Below are 24,147 nucleotides of genomic sequence, written 5' to 3'. Positions count from 1 at the left end.
GCACTTGTGTTTTCAAGAGTAGTTCACAAACGTTTATCACTAAAAGTTGCTCCTAAACGAGAAGTGAGTGGTACTCATACATCACCAAGTTCTGTAGGCAACAAAACTGATCGTGCCTGAGTTTTGTCAAAAAATAAACCAAACAAAACATTAACGAACTTTTAAAAGCGTTACGATGGCGTCCAATTTATCAAGAATCCACTCAGCTCACTAATGAAGCCAAACAATCTTTTAACAGAAGACAAGAAGGTTTTAACAGCTGTTACACTAGAAAAATGTCTTTATTCATCAAACCAAACCAAGTGCAGTAATTAAACAAATAAATAAATACATTTCTGTCACTGAGTGACTGGGTCAAACTCATGCTCTGTTACTGAATTATTCCCTCAAAGAATAAATGACCCGTGTTGACATGACAATGGTGTTCAACAAGTTGGTATTTTATGAAAACTGAGAGAGTTGAGAGGAGAAAAGTTCTAAAGAAAACCGCCCACAGTGACGTCTGTGGACTCAGAGTACCGGGGATATTGATTCTGGAAACGTAGTTGCTGTTGAATTTTTTACATGCAATTTCTCAATACTGCGGGGACCACAAATGAAATTCCTCTCACCCAGCAGAAATCTCAAAACCAAAATCGACCCGAACGGCTGGATACTCCATCGCACGAGGTAAGCGAGTAAATGTATAATTGTATGTAATCTGGGGGAACCGATCATTTAAAATGTCTAATTTCAAATAAAGGAACCCAAACAGAGCACAGAAGAAGAGCATGAACTGAAACCAAGAGATGTTTGATGCGTCAAACGTCTCACTGTCACATAAGGACAGTAAGGATGACATTTAGTGCTCACTAGCAGAAGTCGAAACAGGTGCGCTGTGCACCAGCAGCAGGTCTCATGACATTTTATGGGGAATTTCCACCAAGATCAAGTTTCAAATATAAGTCAGCGATTGACTCTGCATGAGGGCGTTCTCATCATCCTTGTGTTTACTGCAGGGAGGAGGTTTGTTATCGAGCACTGGGTGCACCAGCAAAGTGTTTGGCTACCGGTAGAGTCTGAGCCCCGTTTTAATTCAAAATGAACCACAGTCACCGGCGTGGGAAACAACAGCATCTCCACATAACGTAATGCACCGCTGTACATACCTGATGATTGTCGCCTTGGAGGAAAGAGAAGAAGTTCAACTCTGCAAATCAAGAGCAGATGGCTGCTGGTGAACATCAGTAAAAAGCAACAGCACGCATTTGTGTTTTAAAGTTAATAAAAGCTGGAGGCACATTATAGAGGGGTTCAATCGCATTCACAACAAACTACATTTACATATATAGCTATGAAAAATTAGAATAAAAGTTAATTGTCATTTTAAGACTGACTCGGAACTCTTCAGCGTTTTGTTTATCCATTAAACTTCCCCTGGAGTTCATTAATAAGTAGGGAAGATTTTTTTTTTTCCCCACACTATGACTGTATCACATGTTGTTTATCTGCTTTATGGCACCAGTGTAATTACACTTTTATGGCTGCATAATAAAAATATAATTTCACACATCTGAACAACCCTCAGCTGCATACCGCAAGTACAAAGATGTAAAGATGGAATTCGAAAATAAAGTTATGTTTGAATATGTACATGTATTATGTGTTTGAGCGTCATGTCACCTCCAGTTTAATGTTTTGAGACTGAATGTTCCCAAGTCGTCCCGGGTCCGTGTGTGTGTGTCATTACCTGACAGCTCGTTGGAGGTGTGGTAGTAGGGTCTGTAGTCCTGGATAAGTGGGGGAACGGGGGGGATGTAGCTGGTGTCCACAGCCGGCATGCTGGGAGTACGGCTCACAGGAGAGGCCTGGTGGTGCAGGTTCAACACTCTGAAGGCAGATGCACAGAAGGAGGTTTAGAGACGATGAAGAAGCAAGACAAGCCACTCAGCTTATAATTAGGCTTTGATTTCATGTCATATTTATTGGGTAAGTCACAAGGCGAAGCGTTGCCTGCTCTGACCTCGAAACACAGACCTGCTGAATAACAGCCACGGGCTTCATTAAAATCAAATAACGCAGCAAATAAGTTTCTCCTCGCAATGAATTTTAATTCGACAGAAAATGTTAGCTGTTAAAAGTTTCAAATCTTCATTGAAGCTTGTGGGAGAGGCTGCTGATTTCAGAAATGATTCTCTCCGCTCTGTACTCCCATTTCACTTGGCTCTTCCCACAGTTTCCTCTGAGCTGTTTAACACACACGCACAAACCTTTTGGGCAACAATTAACAACTGTATAAGTTATGCTTAGAAGTACCGCTTTCATTTATTTCTCCTTTGTTTCTGTGCAGTCAGCTTTGATCCCTCACTTTGGCAGGAAGGACGGTCTAAGTACTACATTACCCATGAGCCTCAGCAGCAGTTGCCATGGAGAAGAATCACGTAAGCGGGGAGAGTCAGAGCAGGAGTCCATTCAAAATGCCTCAGCTGTTAACACAATAGCTTCTGAATTCCACCAAAACTGAGACCAAAATTCACTAATGAACTAATTCACGCTTCATCAGCTGCACAATATTTCACTTCCACTAGCTGTTACCGGCACACATTAGGGAATTTTGCAAGTTGGTAATTGAAAATTTCATCACAAAAGCTTGTACCTTCTACTGTGTTATCAGTGGACCAGGTATTTCTAGTGCAGATGTTACTATTTTGGACTGACAATAAAACTGGGAGATTTTCATGCCGGTCCAAGATGTAGAAGAGCACCAACTGTGAGCCGCATAGCACGGCCTATGGGGAAAACCAATAAGACGTCTACTCTATAAGGTGCGTCTTCTTGCTGAAAGTTAACCAATCCCTCCTGATCCTGAGAGGTTTGCCAAGGATCTGTCTTAACATTTTACATGACATATGGAATTACTACTGGCTGAACTTTAATCCTCTGATGCTTACATACAGAAATGCAAACAGCCACGCATTTCTCGAGCTATGCATGCACTTTAACTATGAAAGGATTTAAGCTTAAACAAAGCTCCCTCGGTTAGCGCTCCTGGCCACCTAATCGACGTGCTGTCGACGTCAACTGGTAATAAAAGATACTTGAGAGATGAAGTGCAAAAATCCAAGGATCATTTAACATCTAGATGCACAAGCACCCAAGTAAGCGACTAAAATGACCCTCATTTCCACATTTAATGAAATACAAACTGCGTGCGGAGATGGGATCACAGTGTCGGGTGTGCATCTGACCCTTTGTTGATGACGGGCGGCGAGGTCGGGGACATGGAAGGACATGCTCGTTTGGGTGGAGGAGGCAGCGGTGGCAGCGGCGGAGGCGACGGATCCTGTCCCTCGTCCTCTGAGGAGCTGTCCAGTGTCAAGTCGATCACCTCCACTTTCTTGCTATTGCTGCCGTCACCGCCGTGACTGGACGACAAGGAGCTCCGCTGATCTGAGCCCGCAGACGTCCGACACGAACCTGGAGAGCAGCAGCGACACGGTGGTTTGGGCTTGTGGGTTCATGTTAGTGATTTTAATTAGACTGTGAAGTAAAAATGAAGCACTGCTGGATACTGTGAGCACGCTAAAATGTACACGTACACGTTTCCTCTGCCCTCATGTGAGATACACTGTTTGTTGCTATGGAAACAGGCAGTTACTCAGTGTCATTGTGATTGATGCATCATCAAATTAAAAGTGACAACGCATAAACAAAGACGGGAGGGGACGCACTTCTCTCCCTTCTCATTGTGTCTCTTTAGTCCTAATTTAATTACTTCCAGTCTTCCCTCGCTGCCTTCATGTAGAAGCAACCTTTCTGTTTCTTACTCCACCCTGCACCACATTCATCCCTCATGTCTCACCATCCAGGCCGTTGTTATAAGAAGCAGAGGAGACCTCCTGCACTTCCTTCTTGGACCTCATTGGGGCCCAGCTACCATCCTCCTTGAACTGGATCTCGTCACAGTCCATGCAGCTGTTGAGGATCTCCACGAAAAGCCTGCGAACAAACATGCGCGTCAAACACATCCACCCAAGAAAATGTACACAAATACACCCAGTAATTGGTATTTTCTAAACATAGCCTAAGTGGAAAAGACCCTCCACTTCAAAGGAACTTTAAAAGACAAGAAATGTACTCTAAACACACTAACGTCTGTGACTGTGATGTTAAGGCTCTCTGCATAAAAGAGTTCAAGGCAAGGTAAAGAAATACTCCATCGCTCTCTCTTTTATATGAAACACTCATTATCTGCAGGCTTTAAAGCTACACGGTAGGTTCATGAACATTTCTGACATTTCTTTTAAAGTAACCCACTGTGAATGTGTGCTGTGAATCCAAGTCGGCAATGTAACGCCAAAGGAGCAAGCTACAAACTTTTCAGAGTCCCCTTCAAGATTTAAGATTTTCAAAAGGGTCCTTTGAGGGGGTGTATAATAAGATTTAAATGGGGTTTATGTTTCTGTGAAGTAGGACTGTCACGATTTCAGACAGAAACAGCTAAACAAAGCTAAACTTGACTGACTGACTGACTGACTGAATAAATGTGGAAAATGGCAAGACATGGCAGACTGGGAATGGGGGATGTGGAAGCTAACTAGGCCCTGTCCAGAGGTAACAAAATCCTCCGTTCAGCTATGGGGGGGTGACTTACCCGTCAATGATGAGGTGTTCATAAGGGGCCTTCTTGTCACAGACGGGACACACCCAGGTGGGCTTCTTCTCGTTCATCTGGATGTAGAGCGTGGCGTCAAAGCACTGCAGGTGGGAGCACGTCAGCGCCCGGCAAGGGATCATCAGCCGCATCTTTCCCAGCTGCGCGCACACACACACACACACACACACACACACACACACAGACAGACAGACAGAGAGAGAGCGAGAGCAGGGATGGAGGGTATAAAGATTGCATAAATGTCACAAACAGGCCAAACCCACAGGGAAAATGTGCATGATAGGGGTTGAGAATGCAATTTGACAAGTGGATCATGTACACAACTCAAAGTTAAAAGGAACACAGGCGTGTTAAGACACACACAAAGACAAGAGACAAGAAAAGAATGGACAGACATGTCTAGGCATGAGTGAATCTCTAAACACCGCCTTAAAAATGTGAGTATGTTTACCGGGCAGAGCAGCGACACTCGAAGGCTGGTCGTAGCTATTTCACTGTCTGGGTCTGCTGTTAGCTTCTCTTTGACTGCAGAAGTGAGTTAAAAACACACACACACACACACACACACACACACACACACACAAACACACACACGTGTGGGTAAAGACCAAACGGCTCGGTTTCTCATTTCAGGCAATTCATTTTGTAAATGTGTTCAAGACATCCTCAAGCTGCGTGAGGCTGATTTCTGTACCTGAATCTTTTTATATCACCTCCCATACAGTGTAAAAACACATACAGATAGATGCAGAACATTTTGTGACTCACAGTACAGAACTTCCTCATCTGGAATGAGGAACAATGCGGTCATCCGACTGTGTGAAAGCATTTATCGACAAAGGACACGGTTTGTCAAGCTTATTTTGGACTTTCAAACCTCGGTGCGCACAACATCAACAGGAAGTGTTATTTGTTTCTGCCTAAGATAAGAAATTAGGAAGCAAAAAGTCCACTTCACCACCAGCTTCTGGAGGTTCGCTCATCAAACAGACGAGGAATCTCATTCACTATACACTTAATTAAAAAAAACAAAAAAAAAAACAAAGAAAACAAGCACTCTTCTTATACAACAATGTCTTGGCCAGCTGATATCGAAGTACAATACTTAAGGCCATGAACACACAGATGAACCATCTTAATAGTCAACTGATACAGATTCCTGATCCACTAAGGAGTCTCCCTTTTCTTCCCTAAATTTAAAATCCATACACATCAGTGAGAGAGACTCATTGAGAGACTCAAGCCAGAGATTGTCTGGGCTGTTTAAAACTAAGTCGGTGAACAACGGTGCCTCAAATAAATGAAGTTATGATGAAAGTTTTGTAATGAAACTGTTGGCTTAATAGATATAAACCAATCCATAATATGTGATCTCTATCAAAAGAGCATGACGGTCCTTACTGAGTGCTCTGGAGTGGTCTGGGTTTCTGATGCCTTTCGCCCGTAGTCTCTGTAACAGCACTGTGGATGACTGCTGCTTCACCAAATACACTGCCATGGAGTAACTCTGTGGACACACACGAGTAGATACAACAACAGTGTGCAAAGTGATACTTCAAATCCTTCATAGAGACATTTTGGGTTTTGGGTTATACAGAATGTCTTTGAACGACGATCCTCCTCCTCTGAGCCACATGTACGTTCAGCAGCGAGGAGGGAAGAACGAAGGGAAGCAAGAACTTGTACAGGAGCGTGCTGAACGAGTATTTCTGTTGTGAGGTGGTTCCATTCCTGATCTCTATTGCCCCTCTTTACAATGTCAAGCTCCACCCAACTATGTAAAAAGTATGTATGAAAAATAGACTATTTAGTCAAATTAACAAATTTATTTAATCTAAAATGTTTCATCAAAAGGTGATTTTGTCAATAAGCTGTGCTGCCAGCCTTCAACCCATGTGACCATACAAGGACCATACATATGGTCTTGAGAATGTACTGGCTTTCTCCGAATTTGTGGTTTTATCCTTTCTCTCTGTGCTGCGCCGTTTAAGACTTGTCAACACTGGGCCAGTCAGAAATCCCACTTCCTGAGACTGCTGCCCACACACATGCAGGTGGTGCACACACACACACACACACACGACTACTCTGTCCCACAAGTAATGTAGGCAAGACTGTTCAATGTGAATTTAAAGCTACTATAAAAAATGAGATTCACCTTTAAGTCTGATTAATTTCAAACTGTATTCTGCTCTGTCACGTGTTTGTAGAATTTTTTGTTGTTGTTGTTGTTGTTGTTGTGGCGGCGTCTGTGCGTTCGTCTCATTCACGTCAGCACTCAAGAACAACATAATGATTCTCCACAGACAGCACCTGATCCAGGAGCTGATGCAGCAACCTGCTGCATACATTGGCAGACTAATTAAACACTGACATTTTATTTCCTGAACTCCCTAAAACTTCTTTATGATAAAGAGTTCATGTTAATGTCATCAGTGCATTATATAAAGATGAGTATGTGCAGATTCAAATGCATAAAATGACATGATAAAAAGTCACCATAACCATAGCAAAACACAAACAATTTAGAAGTAAACAAAGAAAACAAGAAAATCTTTAGACCTGAGAAGATTTCATCAGCAAATACAGTAATTTTATTTAATAAATAATCCCTCATCAAATCTCTCATGTTAGAAACCGTGACGCTCTGGTCCTTACCCTTCCGATCTCAGCGGTCCACGACACCACGATGGTATTGGGGACTGTGGTGGACAGTCTGACCAGTGAGGTAATGTTTATGGGCCGGCTGGGCCGCTTGGGCTCTACACCGTTTTTGGTTGGAGGAAGATAACCCTGGATGACAGACAAGAATATCAGAAGGAAGGAGAAAATTAATCTTTTCGTTGTGAATATTAGGAAGTTCAATTTTAATACACGGCAAATGAAAAGCCTCGAAGTCACTCTTTAGCTCTGCGTGTCAGAACAAAAGTTCCCTTTAACACGGAGCTCCTCACCGGCAGGTTACATGGCTTCCCGTTGACTTTCACACACAGATTCGGTGGGAAATGGTCTTCCTGAGGACAGCTTGTCTCCGACAGGCAAAACCGCAACTGAACTTGAACCGAGAAGTCACATTTGGTCCCCGAGATGTCCCTTTGAGCACAGAAACAAATTTATCACCACACATCTGTAGAAAGCATGCACATTTCTGAATTATTCATAAATGATTCAGCTTCCTGCACTGACAGGGCAGCGTTCATCTTACATTGAGCTGCTGATCTGCTGGACTTGCTGTGGCGTCAATGCGAAGGCGAAGCACGTCTCTTGAAATCGCTGGCTGTTGTCTGATGCTGTAGAGAGAGGGGAACAGAGAGGAGGGAGAGACGTTTTTAAAAGCCACAAAAATCACATACAAGCACCAAGTTTTTAATGGTGACAAAATCTTTGCCAATTATAAAAACAATCTGTGAACGCGAAACATTGAGATAAGGAAGACCAAACCTCTGCAACCAAAGAAATAAGGTCAAGATGAGTGCACGACAATGGACATGCAGGCATTAAACTATCAAAAAGCTGAAGAACACCTGGACGTCAAAGTCAGATCATTTCACACAGAGGTGAAGAAGGTGTGTGTGTGCGTGCATCTGCTCTATTTATAGACCCACAGAGAGGTGCTAGAAATAACTGGTGTTACTAACCCAGCCTTCATTTAAGAGACCGCAGGTTTGCAAAGGGGAGGAAAAAAAAAAAAGCTTGTTTGTGTGTGTGTGTGTGTGTGTGTGTGTGTGTGTGTGTGTGTGTGTGTACGAGTTAGGACGTTGGAAGAAGCGACTATGAATGTTCTCGACTGACAGTGTTTGTCGAGAGTAATTCAGCAGCTTGGAAAGCATGCTGGTTCCCTCCCTTTCTGAGTAAAATATCATTACCACTCTCATGTCTGTTCTTCATTATGAAGGTGGGAGACCATTAGCCTAGCTTAGCATCAAGACTGGAATCAGGGGGAAACAGCTGGCCTGGCTCTGTCCAAAGGAAGTGAAATATAAAAACGGTCTTGACATAATTGATTTTTAACATGTTGTCTTTTGTTTAATCCTTTCAAAAAACAGCAAACAAAAATGACATTTTGTTGTTTTAGGCTTAGCTGCCCACTGAAACTCAACACTTTATCAATTCCATTACAAAAAAATCAATAATGTACCCAGAGAGAGAGACACACAGTCAACTATATTTCTCCAGAAATCACTGACACTGATTCTCCCATTTGACTGGGACATTAGAACATTTGAGGACACGTGAACCGGCGCTTCTCTTCACACGTGGGCGGGCCGTATTTTATAAAACATAATTGCTGGGTCTCAGTGGGAATCTTTGGGCCTGAAGGCTGTATAAGTGAGGGGGAAGATGAGTTACAGAATTACCTTTCATAAACCATCAGTCATGACTGTTGCTTTAATTACCTAAAACAATGTTGAACTCTCAGTGAGTGGCAGCTTCAACACACGAAGGGAGTGTGTGTGCGTGCATACCAAAACACACACACACACACACACACACACACAGACAGCAGGATGATGCATATAGAGGCAATTTCTTTCCATGTAGGGCGTTGAGGGGGACGAAGTCTACAGCTCCTGCAGATGATTACTGGACCAATCATGTTCCTCCCCTCATCATCCCTTCAAACAGCCATTAATTTTCCCAGTAATGACCCATCTTGCCACCCACTCGGTATATAATTTGCATGGCACGTATTCATCGTATGTTTCCGTTGTTTCATCTTTTGAGCGGCAGCCTGTGCACTGCAGAACGAATTCAGAGGCACCAAGTGTGCTTTCGAACAACAGTCTTCCTCCTCTCCGGGCACACGGGCTATAAATAGAAAGTGCTCTCTCACTCTGTCCTCTCTCACTCTCCCCCCACCCCATCTCTCCATCGCTCTACAACTCTCTCTCTCTCTCTGGCAGTGGCAGTTTGTTTCTGGTGTTTCAGTGTGTGTGGTTAGTAGTGATATGAGGAGAGTTGAAATGAGCTTTGACTGATGTCTTCCTTTCTCTTGATCTCTCTCTCTCTCTCTCTCTCACACACACACACACACACTCTCCCACAGTGACTTCTTTAACTCCCGTGATGTGTGCAAAGTGTTTGACATCAACTCCTGGATGTTTTTATTTGTCTGACAAATTGTGAAATGTTGGACCGTCATACTTTTGGTAGCAGAAAAAAGAAGAAAAGTGTATAGAAACAAATGCCATACAATGAAACCCGGCATCAGATGCTCCAATTCAAACTCTTATTTACAGATCCATAATCACACAGGGACTGATTTGGACTTGTCAGATTTATACTGCATTTGACTTAAACAATCTTCAATTTTTTTCTTTTTTGCATTCTTGCTGAGTTAGACAAGAAGATCAATAACACTCTCAGATTTGACAGTTAAATATGACACTACAGCCAGTTTAGCTTATCTTAGCTTAGCACAAAGACTGGAAACAGATGGAAAGACCTAACCTGGCCTTGGTCTACAGATAACAAAAACCTTCTTTATTAAATTTTTATGTTCTAAAACACCACCTTGACCTGACAGAAGCTGCAGTCTTAACAAATGCCAAACACATGAAAATATAAACCAAGTGATAAAAGCATGACAAGCCTGACGTGCAAGATGCTAAATTTGATTTAAATCACAAGAAGCTGAGGCAGGACCTCACTATTAAAAAAGAAAAAAGAAAAAGAGATTATGATAAAATATTAAGTTGATTATACAACACGCAGGATGCAATTAAAAAAAATGAAGTCTGTATTTAATTTCAGAGGAAGAAGATAAAATTAATGATGCTATGAGTTTTAATTACTGTTATTAAGCACATTTCTGCCACCGCATATGATTGTATTTCTGCTTAATGGTGTTTATTAGAATACAAACATTAATACACCAATGGGACTTTAATTTTGAAACTCCAGCGTAATAACAATAAACAAACAAATACGTCCGTCAGTGCAAATCTCCAGCCACGTGTCATGAAGTGCTAAGAGTTTTGCGCTGAGTAAACATCAGAGCTGAGGAGACTTTGTTCGCTGGTTTAAGGTGCAGGCCTCAGAGGAGGGGACGCTTCAGGAAGGACGTTGTCCAACGTGGATATTACAGACCTTCTTTCCAAGTTGTCCTGAAGGGAATCGACTTGACGTGAAAATAAGGGCACGCTTCTCTGCAGTTTGTAATGGAGCAGGTGCTTGACATCAAGCTTTAAAATCAGTTTGACTGCTTTGGCTGTCAGGAATTATGCGACGTGTTATCACGGACGTAAGAGCCCTGCTTCAATGGCTGTGTGGCCCAAAAAAACTGCCCTCATGGTACATAGATTGAGACAGTACCAGCCGCTGTGCTGTTTTTGACATTGTTTTATGATGTAAAATGTATGTGCTGGAAAGACAGATGGTGGGAAGAGTGACAGATGGGAAAATGACCTCCAAATGCATCGCTGTTGACAGTGAAGAGGAAACAATCCAAGGAGAACCCAAAACATACAGTCAGTTGCCTGTTTATTGAGTATGGCACATACAGCTCTACTGACGCTTATTTCTCATATTTTGTCTACTCCAGTTAGCGCAAATAATCATCACGTTAAGTTGAGGTCAGGCATCTTGAGGAGGAGGAGGAGAAAGATGAAAAAAGGAAAAGGAGAGAGACAAACAGGAAAGGAGGGTCTATCAGCAGAACTGTTTTCACCCAAAATTATCATTAAACCTCAAAGTCACATCTCTGATTCACCCAGCACGTCGCCTCAGTAGATGTAAGATGTTTATTCTGCATCCCCTGCATATTGAACTTACAACCTTTCCCACCAAAGGAAAGTTGTGATTGTGTTGTGCTACTCAGAGAAATGTGAAAACTCACAGGTGGCTTCACACATGGTTATGATGAATACATGTGGGTGTGTCAGTGGGCTCGGATCATAATTATGTAAACCATCTTAAATTGATGCATGTTTTAAATGTTTCACTGCTCCAACACACCTGATTCAATTGAATGGGTGATTACCGGGCTTCTGCTGAGCTTAATGACGAGCTCAAGTCGAGCTCACAACTGTAGACGCTAAGGGCAAGTCGTGATCTTGTTGTGCTGTCAGCCAAGTGAGAAACCATAGATGGCTTCACATGAGTGTCGCAAATTCAGTTATCAAGACAAAATTCTGAGAATGTACAGACATAGAGACATGTGTTTAAACTATTTTTACAAATACTGTTTCCTCCATAAGTGATAAAATTGTGCGCAAAGCTGCTAAAGACGAGCACAGAATTCAACATACTGACAGTTCATTTGTTGAGACACAGTTCAAAAAATTTAGCACACTAGATCACCATCATGACACCAAAGGCAGATTTCCCAGCAGTAGCAGCAGTAGTAGTTGTTGTAGGAGTAAAGGAGGAGGAGGAGGAGGAGGAAGAGGAGACCCTGCAGCTCAACTGTCTGGTCCCTAGTTTGCTGCGCTGTTGAATAGTATTAGGTTGTACTAAGGTGTATGAACAAAACAACAGAAACATTTAACATTAGCATTTAACATAAGGGATGCATGATCCATCCATCCATCCATTGTCTATACCGCTTATCCGTCAGGGTCTCAGGGGGGCTGGAGCCTATCCCAGCTGACTATGGGCAGGAGGCGTGATACACCCTGGACTGGTTGCCAGTCAATCGCAGGGCTATAAGGGATGCATGAGTGCAGTATATATAGTTTGCCAGTAATCACAAAGAGGAAGCTGCGTTCATGATGTCAAAAATGCATCACTGTCCCAAACTATTATTATCTAAATGAGCACAGCAGACAACATGGGAGAAAATTGAAATAATGAACTAAATGCTTGCCGTTTACACTTCGACAAAAGTTCACTGGACAGTAAAAAAAACTGTGGGGTGAAACAGAGACTTTGTACCTGGTACGTTTAAGTGTTATCGAAATTTATCTTCCAGTTTGGCCACATCTGTTCTCAAAACAGTCTATATTTCTACATTTTGTCCTCCAGCTAAGCTAAACCCCATCTGATGAAGTACTTTATGGTGAAAAAAAAAAGGGAAACTATCAATAGGTTTGCTAGTGGCTACCAGCACCAACTTATATATAAAGGAGGAATATTTTTACTTCTTCCTCTTCTAATTTTGACCCTACAGTCTGTAAGAATGGAGAAAACTCTTGGTTCTGGGTCTAGTTTCCCTGGTTTGAACAGAAGATGTGTGAGCTAAGCTACAGAGAATGTGCTCAGCTCTATAGCCTGTCTTCAGCACAACGAAACCCAGCTGGGGTTTATTAACTTGTTAGTGGCTTTGCTACTTTTTCTGTTTGGTACACTGCAGGCGCACACGAGTGTGCACGCACGCACGCACAGACACACACACACATACAGCCACATTCATAGGCAGAACAAAGACAAAAATCCTTTCAGCGTCACTCAATTTCAAAACTACAATGCTAGAAGGATCCACAACAAAAGGTCGGATACACGCTGACAGTTGAAAACTTTCCAGAAGACTCACTTCCTCTCCATGAACAGCAGTGATTGACCTTTTCTATCTGCATATGGGTATAGCACAGCTCTATTCTGACAGGGCTCATAAAGAAAAAAGAGTGTTAACAGAACAGGACATTTTCTGGTCTGGAAGTCTGGAAGCTGGAGCTCCTTTCCCCATCAATGTATATACTGTTGCGGGCATTTCATTGTGTCTTTAGAGCTTGGCTTCGTGCACTACACCCTGGTCAGTATCTCACAAAACACACTGAGAGCAACAGTGGAAAGACCTGTGCAGCTCATGTTTGAGATTAGCAACAAACGCTAGGAGCTACAGTCAGGGTTCGGGTCTAATCAGGCATCTCGGGTTTAAAAGAAATTACTGCTGCTTTTAAAGGGCCTGAGAGGGGGAAGCCATTTTGTGCAGCGTGTCTGTAGTTCAGAGCAGCCAGGGCTCCTTTGCTTTCAGAGTACTGAGCAGTTTACAGTGAGTTAAAGAATTTTGCCCTGAATGGCGTAAGGGAGTATGAGCACGTAAAATCACGGGGTGTTCTGATGTCTTTATAGCTTTCTGTGCTGTAAAAGCTTGGGAGTACTACAATCATGACTTGTCTTACGTGACACATTATCTTTGCTCAAGGACACTCCAACAGGGTAGATGATAACAGTTGTCACGAGGAACTGAACCAAGGATCTCTGCATGACGTGAATGTATTAAAATAAATAAATCAATCAGTAAATTAAAAAAAAAACACCCTGGTGCAATTTCTGACATCCTGCTGCTGTGAGTGTACAGCTTTGTGACCCACGATGAAATAAAACGTTCAAAACAAAAGTGTGGATTTGTCAGTGGTTGGCCTGATGTTTACTGCTGTTACTCTTGAACAGGGGAGGAATGACATGGTTGATTAAATTTATTTATTGAACTAAGAGTAAATTCTCAAATAATGGCTGGGTCTCAAATACTGTTTTCACTCAGTGACTCAAGACTGATTGCACTTTACCTCCCTTAATCTTAACAAAACCTGTCATGGGGAGTGAAGGAGTTACTGCTTCTCAGCCACTCAGAGTGTTTCAATGTGAAAAAACAGCAGATAAACACAGCGAGGAGCAACAAATTCAGAAATAGAAAGAGTTCTTAGAATAATATGATCAGCGTATGATCAATGTACTGATTATTATTATTATCACTGATCTAAATCAAGACTTGGCTCCCTTCACCGTCATTTCTTTTTTGGTTTGGTTTATTGAAAACATTCCAATATATTTATAAAATACAAGATATCATACTTTGCCATGGACAAAATAATAAAGTCCTGGACCTTAAAGACGAGTCTTCCGAGGATGCTCCTTTCATACTCGATCACACACCATCACCTGTTACCAATGAACCTGGTTACCTGTGGGATGTGCCTAACAGGTGTTTTCTGAGCAGTGCACAACCTTCTCAGTCTTCTGTTGTTCCTGACCCAACTCGTTCAAAACACGTTGCTCACATCAAATAAAGAATAATAAGCACATATATACAAGACACAATGAAGCTGATGAGGTAAAACATTATATATGTTGACTTTGTACTCTTTCAGCTGAGTATGTGTCAAACAAGGATTTGTAAATGATCACTTTCTGGATTAAACCTTTTGTATAAATCAAGAACACATGGGCGGGCAGCCGTGGCCTAGAGGCTTGAGAAGCGGCTTCTCAAGGAGGGTTGTCAGTTCGATTCCACTGGAAGGAAAAATTTGGGTGTGGAGGAGTGATTAATAATGCCCCCCCCCCCCCAATCTATTAGCCATCTGATGTGCCCTTGAGCAAGGCACTTAACCCCTCACCAATTTGCTGCCCAGGCACCTGAAATGGCAGCCCATTAATAAAGTATAATAAAATAAAAACAAAAATAAAAACATAACAGATCTGTGCGTCTCATTCGCTGTTGATTAACACACATCGAAAATCTAATGCTGTCAAAAATAGCCAGCAATTCCCAACCTGTACTTTCGCACTCATTAAAAGCACTGAACATTCAATTAATTCATAATCAGTCATTTAGTGGCTGCTCAAGAGGTCCAACTATAATCAACATGATATATGCAGCATCGCTAGTCGTATGCAAATAACACCATTAATTTCACTTATGGCTATGATGATTAGAAAGATTTTTCAGATACCATTCAGTAGTTTACATTTGCAAAACACGTAGGTTGTATTAACGTGAACTTTTATCTGAGAATTGAGTGACAGACTCAGAAACTTTCAATATATAAAAACTTGACGATTGAGGGACAACCTGCACCTGTTTCGACAACTTATTCCAGTCATGTTTTCAGTCATATTTCAATACTCCGATTTCCAACTCAGAAATAATGAGATTTAACGCATTTCTTGGTCATAAATGGTTAGCAAATTGGACATCTTTTGGTTTTAGGCTATTAGTTGGATGAAACAAACCATCTGTAATCAATATGATTAATCAAGAAAAAACTCAGGTCATTAATTGACGAAAATACCTGTTAGTTGCTGCCTTACTCCAAAATCAAATCTAATCAAATCATCAATTGTAGAGAGGCAACCTGTTTTCTAATAAAGTTTGTATCGGGTATCATTATTCAATAAGTTATTATATGAACTGTGCAACTGACAGGCAGATGCTGACATGATTCATGTCCTGCCACCAAAGCAAACTGCAACATAGAGCTGAAGATAGATTTTTTTTTCCCCCTTGGCCTTTAAAAATATACCAAAGGCAAATATAACTGTGACCTACTGACCTGAATAGGCAATAAAGAATTTGTGACAATGAAGCCCAGACGTCTATTTTTCAAAGCTCCAGTATACAGAAACAAAATCAGCGACTGACTCATCTTTGCAGGACATGATGATCCAAATGCTTGATTATACTACCATTTTTTCCTCTGTTGTATGAATATCACAGAAATCTCTCCGTGCAACAAGCCATTATGCACAAAACGCTCATCAAACGCAAAAAGGGCTTGCATCCTTTTCCCGAAGATATGGTGATTAAATCATGTATAATGCATGTGCACCACAATTATGTCCATAATGAGTACAGAGGCATAGTTTTCTCTGTGGAGGATGGATAATGATGGAGATGAGACTGGAGTTCAACCACTGAGGTCACCATGGTAATGAAGGAGTAGCTGACACAGCCCAGACTGTGGACCAGTTTGGACTGGCAGGGCTAAACTAAACTTTATCCCACAAACAGATACGACTCAGCAAAGAGCATGAGGCTGCTAAGGAGGGAGGGAGGGGAAAATAATGACAGAGAGAGCTGTGGGAGCAGGGAGGGATGGAGGGAGGATGGTGTGAGAGACATAATCACTACGTTAACATGCACACATGAAACCAGGTTACTGTGAGAAATCAGGTGAAGACAGGAAATCTGAAAACTCGTGTACATGCATTTCAGTTCCCCTGTTATTGCAAACATGAATGTAAACGCAGCTGGACAGAAACTACATTTCATTTTACAATCTTATTCCAATCTTAGATGCAAGGACGGACCAAACATGGAATAATCTTTTCCTTTCACTGCACTCACTCTGTGTCTGCACATGTGCTCTTGTAAAAACCCTGTTAGAGTCCTGGTTAAGCACAGACATGGACAACAAATCAGCTCTCTCCAGCTGCCCCCCCTCCAAAAAAAAAAAAAAAAAAAATCATAAGTAGAAGCAAACAATTGGAGGAAGGGAGTCGGAAAAAATGAGGGAGTGAGGGAGAGAGAAATGGCTGAAGAGGAATCATGCATGGGAGAGGCGAGGGGGGAGGATTGAGCAGTTGTCAGAAGATCAGAGAGAAGTAAACAAGCAGAGAAAAGAGTGTGTGAAAGAGTGTGATGAGGGAGTTAGGAGAAAACAGCTGTTTTTTTAAAACAAGAGGGGAAAAAAAAGCTCCCAGTCAGCCCGCGAGCGGGGAATTATAATTAATCAAGTGGTTTCATTACTGCCCTCTATTATTATTAAGATAAAGAGGGTCGTCGCCTCCAAGCTGCAGCTAAGCTTCATTTCTGGAGCAAATTCAAATCTTCAGCTCTGTGAAACAATGTGCATCATCTTCCTGCGGGTTTTTGCTCTTCACAGTCGTCCTTTCAATCTCCCTGCTTCTCTGAAAACAATACGATCAGCATGCATTATTTATTGGAAAATATGTTTGTGTTTTGAAAGAACTGCATGCACAGACGTGTGTGTGTGCGTGTGTGTGTGTGCGCGCGTGAGAATGATGTGAATGTGCGATTCAGATTCAAATGAGTGGAGGGTGTGTTCTGCGGGCACAGGTGTACGTCTGTGTGATTTCATCACTTTGCATGCAAATTTTAAGCAAGGACGGCCACAGAGGCAGAGGATGGAAGACGGAGGGGGAGAGAGAGGAAGCAGAGAGGAAGCAGAGAGGGATGGAACATGTGCAGGTAATGGGTAGAGTGAGAGAGAGAGAGAGAAGAGGTGAAAGATGGTGTGATGACAGAGCTGCAGGCGCTGTGTTTGTACATGCATCTGCAGGCAAATTAATCACGAGATGGTCTCTTACTCCATTAAAATGCTAATGTAGGAAAATCTAGACATTTCCATATATTCGCAATATATCCCAGAGCCCAAAGAGTGTTATTATGCTAAATGCAGCCTGGGTGCTGGATGCACACCTAATACAACGACAAATCCGGCCAAGATAAAGCCAAGATTAAAAGTGTCTTCTCATGGACTGGATTAAAGAGCAGCACGGTGCTTGAATGCTGGGCTTTCATAAAATTCTGGACGTTTGAACTTATGAAAAGCCTTGAAAAGCACATTTTCTCAATCAGCTTGTCGTAATTTAAGTTTCAGTCCTTTTATAGATAGGAGTTTAACGATTGTGTCTTTCTGGTTTGAAGGTGCAGGGCCACAGATGGAAATAAGGGGTGTCACATACATCCTTCCACCAGACAACTTCGCAATATCTGAATCAAAATCAAATGACAGCTGGTGAGTTGTTGGCTTGCGGTGCCACTGACCATCTCGAAATCTGACCAACGACACCCACACAGCCCTGATGGAGCAGATAAGTTTTTGACTGTTAAAGACTTAATAAATACTAGCTAATCTTGATTAATGGTACATTAAAAAAACTTGCTTTTAGATCTTCTTGTAACCTGACAACATCATTAGATTGTTTCACTAGCTAGTACGAACCTGGTACACACAGTTGTTATCATAGTTGTTAGTTTTTATGTATAAACCCTTTTTGTACACACAATTAGGTGTGTGAAACATGAGGAAAAAAAAACAATTTATAGGGGTGTTAAGATATGATGGTGTTTTGCAGAGCCAGTGCAGAACTGTTTCATCAGCAGTGCTGCAGAGCGATGGCTCAACTCCTGTACTCATCAATGCCTGGGATGTCATTGCCCACTTGATGTAGCATCTTTGGAGACCTGCAACTTTGTGCAGATAAATCCAGCAAAGCCAACATATGTTGTTGATGGTCTACAACGTGCAGAGATTCAGTTCATATATGACTAAACACTGATGCAAAATTGGTCTCACAGCTGGAAATACATTGGTACCATGAAAATATAAGGACAGTTCATCATGCAGCCTGTCGCTCAGCACATCCAAAAACAAATTATAGCACAGCAGTCTAATATGAAATTAGACAAATATCAAAAATAAGAGCCATTAATCTTTTATAATCCATACAGAGACTTATTCAGTGGCTGAAAGCCATTACCTTCACATCCACAAAAAAGGAAAATTATTTATATGATTCGTGTTAACAAAATGCAGGCTCTCTTTTGCATTAATGGAAATAAACGCCTGAACGCCACTCTATTAAGTCAGGTTTTTGAAGAAGTACAAGAGACTCTGAGGAGGCATGGATGGATGTGGCACCCAATTAATATTTTCACTTACACCTTTGGGAACCAGCTGTGGCCTCATGTGTCTACTCTGACCTCTGAGCATTTCTGTGCCCTGTCAACACATTAGCAGGCAGCACAACAGCAGCACTGGCAGGAAGCCTCTCCGCAACGGAGAGAAACACAAATGTCAGTGTTTTCTGTGACTGCTGCCATGATTGCTTACTACAGGAAACATACTGATATAAACACCCACAACCCTGTGGATTACAATTTTGGCATTTTTGCATTCACTGCATCATTGAAGTAAAGATACAGACATTATAAACACCTGGAGGGAGTGAGAGAGGGGGATGACGTTAACCACCAGGATTGGCCACCACTACTTTATTCTTACATTTCTGGACATTAAGCAGCCATGTAAATTCTGGTTTTATAAGGTGACAAAAAAGTCATGCATGTTTCTTCAACCACCAGATTATAAATGCAAATGTTGCTGTTCAAAACTGAAACTAGATTTGACTAAGCATCATTCCCCTTAAACACAGCTCTCACACAAATCACATGCACACCAGCACTCACCTAGACTGGTTGGCTTGATGAGCTCGTCCAGCATGTCGTAGAAGGGCAGCCTCTGGAGCTTGACGTCTGGGTGGACCGGGTGCAGCGTGGCCGAGGTGGACAGGTGGTGCGTCAGCCCGGTCAGCTCGTGTTTCCCAGGGCCGAGCAGAGAGAGGGGCAGCAAAGCAGCAGGCGATGGGGCCCCACCATGCCCAGCGTGACCCTCATACGCCAGCTGTGTCAGGCCGGCGGGCAGTGCGGCGCCCCCTCCTCCGACCATTCCAACTGTGGCCGGGTGGTGCGGCCCGGGCATGGCCAGCTCTGAGTGGGAAACCATTTTGGCAGGGAAGCGTCGTCGGTACAGCTCTTTGATCTTCATGTGCACGGCAGGGCTGCAGCCGGCCTTCAGCAGATGCAGCGCCTTGGTCAGCAGCTCGTGCTTGCGTCCGTGCTTGTTGCGCCCAGCGTAGCCAAGCAGCACCTGCAGCTCTGACACCCGCAGGCTCATCACCATTTGCTGAAATGGAAGAGGGAACGAAAGAGAGGAAATCAACTCTTTGAGATGTAACGCCGATACTTGACAAGTGAGATTTCAAGAGAGGGCAGCAACAGCTGTCCCAACTTTGGGCATCTGATGACCCTTTAAATTCTTGGACGTGTAACCAAATCGCACTCGTTTTGATTCCCAGAGAAACAGAAGCACAGAGTTGTTCAGTACTCTACTCCACTCTGCCGAGTGGAGGATGGCTTCCAGGAACAGGACCACAATGCGGATCAGGCTTTCGCATTCAGACGTCAACGTATTGAACAGTTTCAACAAAGCAACTGCGTTAAAAATTACATTCTGTTACACATAACCGAAAGATATTCTGTGCAGTGCAACAGAAAACTAGCAACTTCCCTTAAAGTGGTATGTGGCTTAATTAACATATATTAATTTCAAATACTTTCTAATAATAAGTGTGAATGCGTTCCTCTCAGTTCACCTTGAAACACTTGGGAATTTCCCAGGGACAAGCAGGAGGAAGTTACAGAGGAAAAAGACATTTCGCTGTTCTACTAGACGTTCTGCCACTGTGAAACTGACCAGGTGTGAAGGTAAATGGATGGATTGTAAATCCAGAATGGGATGATTTGCACCCAAATTCTGTCTTTGTCTGGGTTGACGCTGGTGTGTTGCCTGTCACTGATGCCAAAGGCTGCGTGTACTCTCTTTCTTTCTCTCTCTCTCTCTCCCAACATTGAGATAAATTAGCATGGCACATCTGGCAGTTTGCCTCGCAGATGTTTAAAAAAAAAAAAAAATTCACACACACGCACACTATAGTGTGAGTTTTCCTCTTGGCAGAAAAGTATTTCACTGCACTATGGAGCACGCTCAGTGTGAGGCTGAGGTGATACCTCCCAGGGGAGAGCAGGAGGGAGTGTCCCCTGTACTGACTTCAGGTTAGGCTTCAGGTTTGCCCAAATCATCAAGTTTTACCCCTAATGACTGCAACTGAGCACTTCCCGCAGTTTTTTAAATGTAAAGAAATCCCATTATTCAGCTCAAGTGATCAAAAAACAAACTTAGATTTAGACAGTGAAACACAACTGCATAAATACTACAGTCACTAAATGTAGCTTAAATATAAAACATAAATCAAAAACTAAACATCACAGCTCATCAATATTAAAGGACACCCCGAGCAAGAAACGTCTCATCGTCTGGTCCATATCACTGGAGACACTGAGCACACACACTGAAAACCTGCCATTAAAAAACAAGCCGGCACGTAAGGGAAGAACCTCAGATCAGGAAAAGTGCTTTCAGACATATCTTTTCTCAGTTTTCACCAGAATGTCATTCAGCCCTCCTGGAAAAACCAAAGCAAACATAACATCCTTGCATCAAAACAGGTGAAGTAACAAAGCGACAGAACAGAGCGAACGAAAACAGAGAGATGCAAAGACAGATGCATACAAACGAAACTACTGTTTAAATGACAGTGACAAAGTGTCAATTGTTTGTCCCCCAGTCAATTATAAACACACAGTTATTATTGTTATGTACCAATTATGTGACTCTGTGTCATTACGATGGAATAAACCTTTAAGCCTTCAAGATTTTATTTTTGTTTCTTATAATGAGGCACATTCTTCATGGATAACACCAGGGTTTTGCATTCAATTGACATTTAAAATGGCATACATGACTGCTGTGGGCGATGCTTTGTGACCCAACCATAGTGGCGACATTTTAGGCTTGAAAAACAAAAACACCATTAGCAGTTCTTCATTGCTGGAAAGAATTTTATGAAAACTGTTCTTATATTGAACACAGATAGCACAGTCTAATCTGTGTCTTTAAATAACAGTTTGCTACAGTTCAGGAGGAGGAGTTTTATTTAAACAATAATGTTACTGTTTAATGCAATGAAGCATATCTAATTTTCCAAAGAAAAACAAAATAAAACTTCTCACTCTGACCCAACCACAAAACCAAAATGTGTCATTAAAACTGACGTAGCTGTGAAAGGAACCGAAACCTGCAAAGTGCTGCAATTAATGCATAACTTGTTTCACTTTTGCATCTCTAGTTTGCAGCACCTGCAAATGCAGCAAACCAACATGTGCTTCAAATAAAAGCACAACACCTGAAACTTCGAAAGCCATCCAAAACATTTTCTGCTAAAATGTGGGGCAATATTTATTAAAGGTGATGTAACATGTAGCTGCTCTTCTCCATCCACTTACACAGGGACACATACCGCCAATCAAACAGCACACTGATGACTGGTGACGAGCACGAGTTTGTAGTTCTTTTTTAAACATATTTCATTTCGAGCAAAGCAGGTGGGGCTGAAAATAGTGACTACTGATCATTTTCTTGATTGATCTATTAATCATTTTGCCACCAAATACTCACTTTTGAAAAGCTTATTTAGTCAATTATGCTAAAAAATTGCATTATCAATACTGTCCAACTATCAGATTCATTTTTTGTCAATTGACCAATCAATTAATAGACAAAATTTTTGAGTTTTATTCACAAGGACTCAGGTTATGTTGTTCTTAACTTCCTGCACAGAGGGCATCATTTCAGACAATCTGGGCTGCAACCAAGCTCCACACAGTCTGCTGTTTACAGACCAAACACAGTTTCTCGTGTAGTGCTGCCATATATGCACAGTCACACACACACACACAAACAGATACTAACAAAGTGCCTGATGTATACAAGATCCAGACACAATTACCAGTCAGGACACAGACCTGCCCTTGTGCTTTGTCCCCGTGGATGTATGGTAAAGGCATATTTATGTGGGGGAAAAAAAAAAACATCTGGTGGCAGGCCTCCATTTTTTAATGTAATTCTGATGGCTTTGGTCTGAACCGCACTGCAGTTATAACAACACATCAGTCAAAGCCAGTCGGCTCTCACAGCATCAATCACAGGTGCAGCATGCAGACAGCAGCTGCCTCGCCTTTAACAGAACAACCATTTTAATATTCAATAATATATCGTCAGAATCCCTAAACCTGGACACAGACACACACACAGCATATTGGTTCAGCTAAGAAACTCTACTGTTGGTGACATAAATGACCAGTTCCATGAAATATGCATGTGGTAGAGAGGGTTGTGTGAAGAAAATGAAGACACTGGCTGCCCACCATTTCACACACAAACACCTAAACACACACACACACACACACACACCCCAGGCACCCCCACCCTCTCTCAAACACACACAAAGGAGAGACAGATACACACAAGCACAAACACTGCCTCACACATGCACGTGCGCACACACACACACACACACACACACACTCATCCACCACAGTGCGGATGTGTAACATTCCTCTGGCTTGCAAAAAAACAGAAAAGAGGGAAAACAAACAGAGGAGAGAAAACAGTGGAGCGGGTGGTGTTGGAGGAGAGACAGATGAACAACTCACAGCTCTCAATCTCCCTGTTGCTCTTTCTCGTCTCTGTCCTCACGTCCATCAGTCAATCATCCTCCTTCTCGGGACAGACAGCCCCTAAACTCCTCCATCTTCCAAATCAACAGAAGGGAGGAGGTTTCTGAAGGTACTCAACCATCCAGCAAGCACCTCTGAGAGACACTAGCTCAGTTTTGTTCTGTTTAATATCATAAAATCTGCAAATCCTCACATTTTAAAAGGTGCAGTCAGCAAATTTTTTGGCACTTTTGCTTGAAAATGACTCAAATGATTAACTGGTTGTTGTAAGTAGTTGTTTAGCTAAGGGCTGCGTATCGGCGAGAACCTGGCAATACCACACGGATCACGATACAGAGGTTACGATTCAGCACGCTGCGACATGCTGGGATAATGTAAGCAAGGTGATATACTGTTTCACAGGCCTTGGTTCTTTGTGTTTATCCTGTAAGCTTACTTCTTTCTGTCTCAGTTGATGTTGTTGCAATGAAGTGTAAGAGCAACATGGCTGAAGACAGATTGCAACGCTGCTATCGAGCAGTCAGGGGTTAACTATTCTTTAAAAATCGGCAGTGCTTTTGAGAATTGATGCTGTCTCACAAAAAGCAATTCTGCGATACTAATGTGTATCAGTATCTTTTTACACACCTTACTACAAAGGCAGCAGATCCTCCTGCACATCACAATGAAG

The 24,147-nt window shown here is 42.2% G+C and overlaps 1 protein-coding gene across 1 annotated transcript in view; it reads right to left on the bottom strand.

The window, feature by feature from the left end:
• LOC124061414 (E3 SUMO-protein ligase PIAS1-like) overlaps positions 1 to 24,147 on the bottom strand; it is a 44,669-nt gene that overhangs the window by 5,284 nt on the left and 15,238 nt on the right. The window contains exons 2-12 of the mRNA XM_046393195.1: positions 19,530 to 20,025; positions 7,860 to 7,944; positions 7,609 to 7,747; positions 7,313 to 7,447; positions 6,056 to 6,161; positions 5,106 to 5,179; positions 4,634 to 4,794; positions 3,842 to 3,978; positions 3,228 to 3,456; positions 1,730 to 1,869; positions 1,149 to 1,189 (exon numbers count right to left, since the gene is read on the bottom strand). Coding sequence (XP_046249151.1) covers positions 1,149 to 1,189; positions 1,730 to 1,869; positions 3,228 to 3,456; positions 3,842 to 3,978; positions 4,634 to 4,794; positions 5,106 to 5,179; positions 6,056 to 6,161; positions 7,313 to 7,447; positions 7,609 to 7,747; positions 7,860 to 7,944; positions 19,530 to 20,025 — 1,743 coding nt within the window. The remainder of the gene's footprint in view (positions 1 to 1,148; positions 1,190 to 1,729; positions 1,870 to 3,227; positions 3,457 to 3,841; positions 3,979 to 4,633; positions 4,795 to 5,105; positions 5,180 to 6,055; positions 6,162 to 7,312; positions 7,448 to 7,608; positions 7,748 to 7,859; positions 7,945 to 19,529; positions 20,026 to 24,147) is intronic.

This window comes from Scatophagus argus, chromosome 1 (assembly GCF_020382885.2).
Source record: "Scatophagus argus isolate fScaArg1 chromosome 1, fScaArg1.pri, whole genome shotgun sequence".
Lineage (NCBI taxonomy): Eukaryota > Metazoa > Chordata > Actinopteri > Scatophagidae > Scatophagus > Scatophagus argus.
This window is presented reverse-complemented; position numbering and strand designations above follow the sequence as displayed.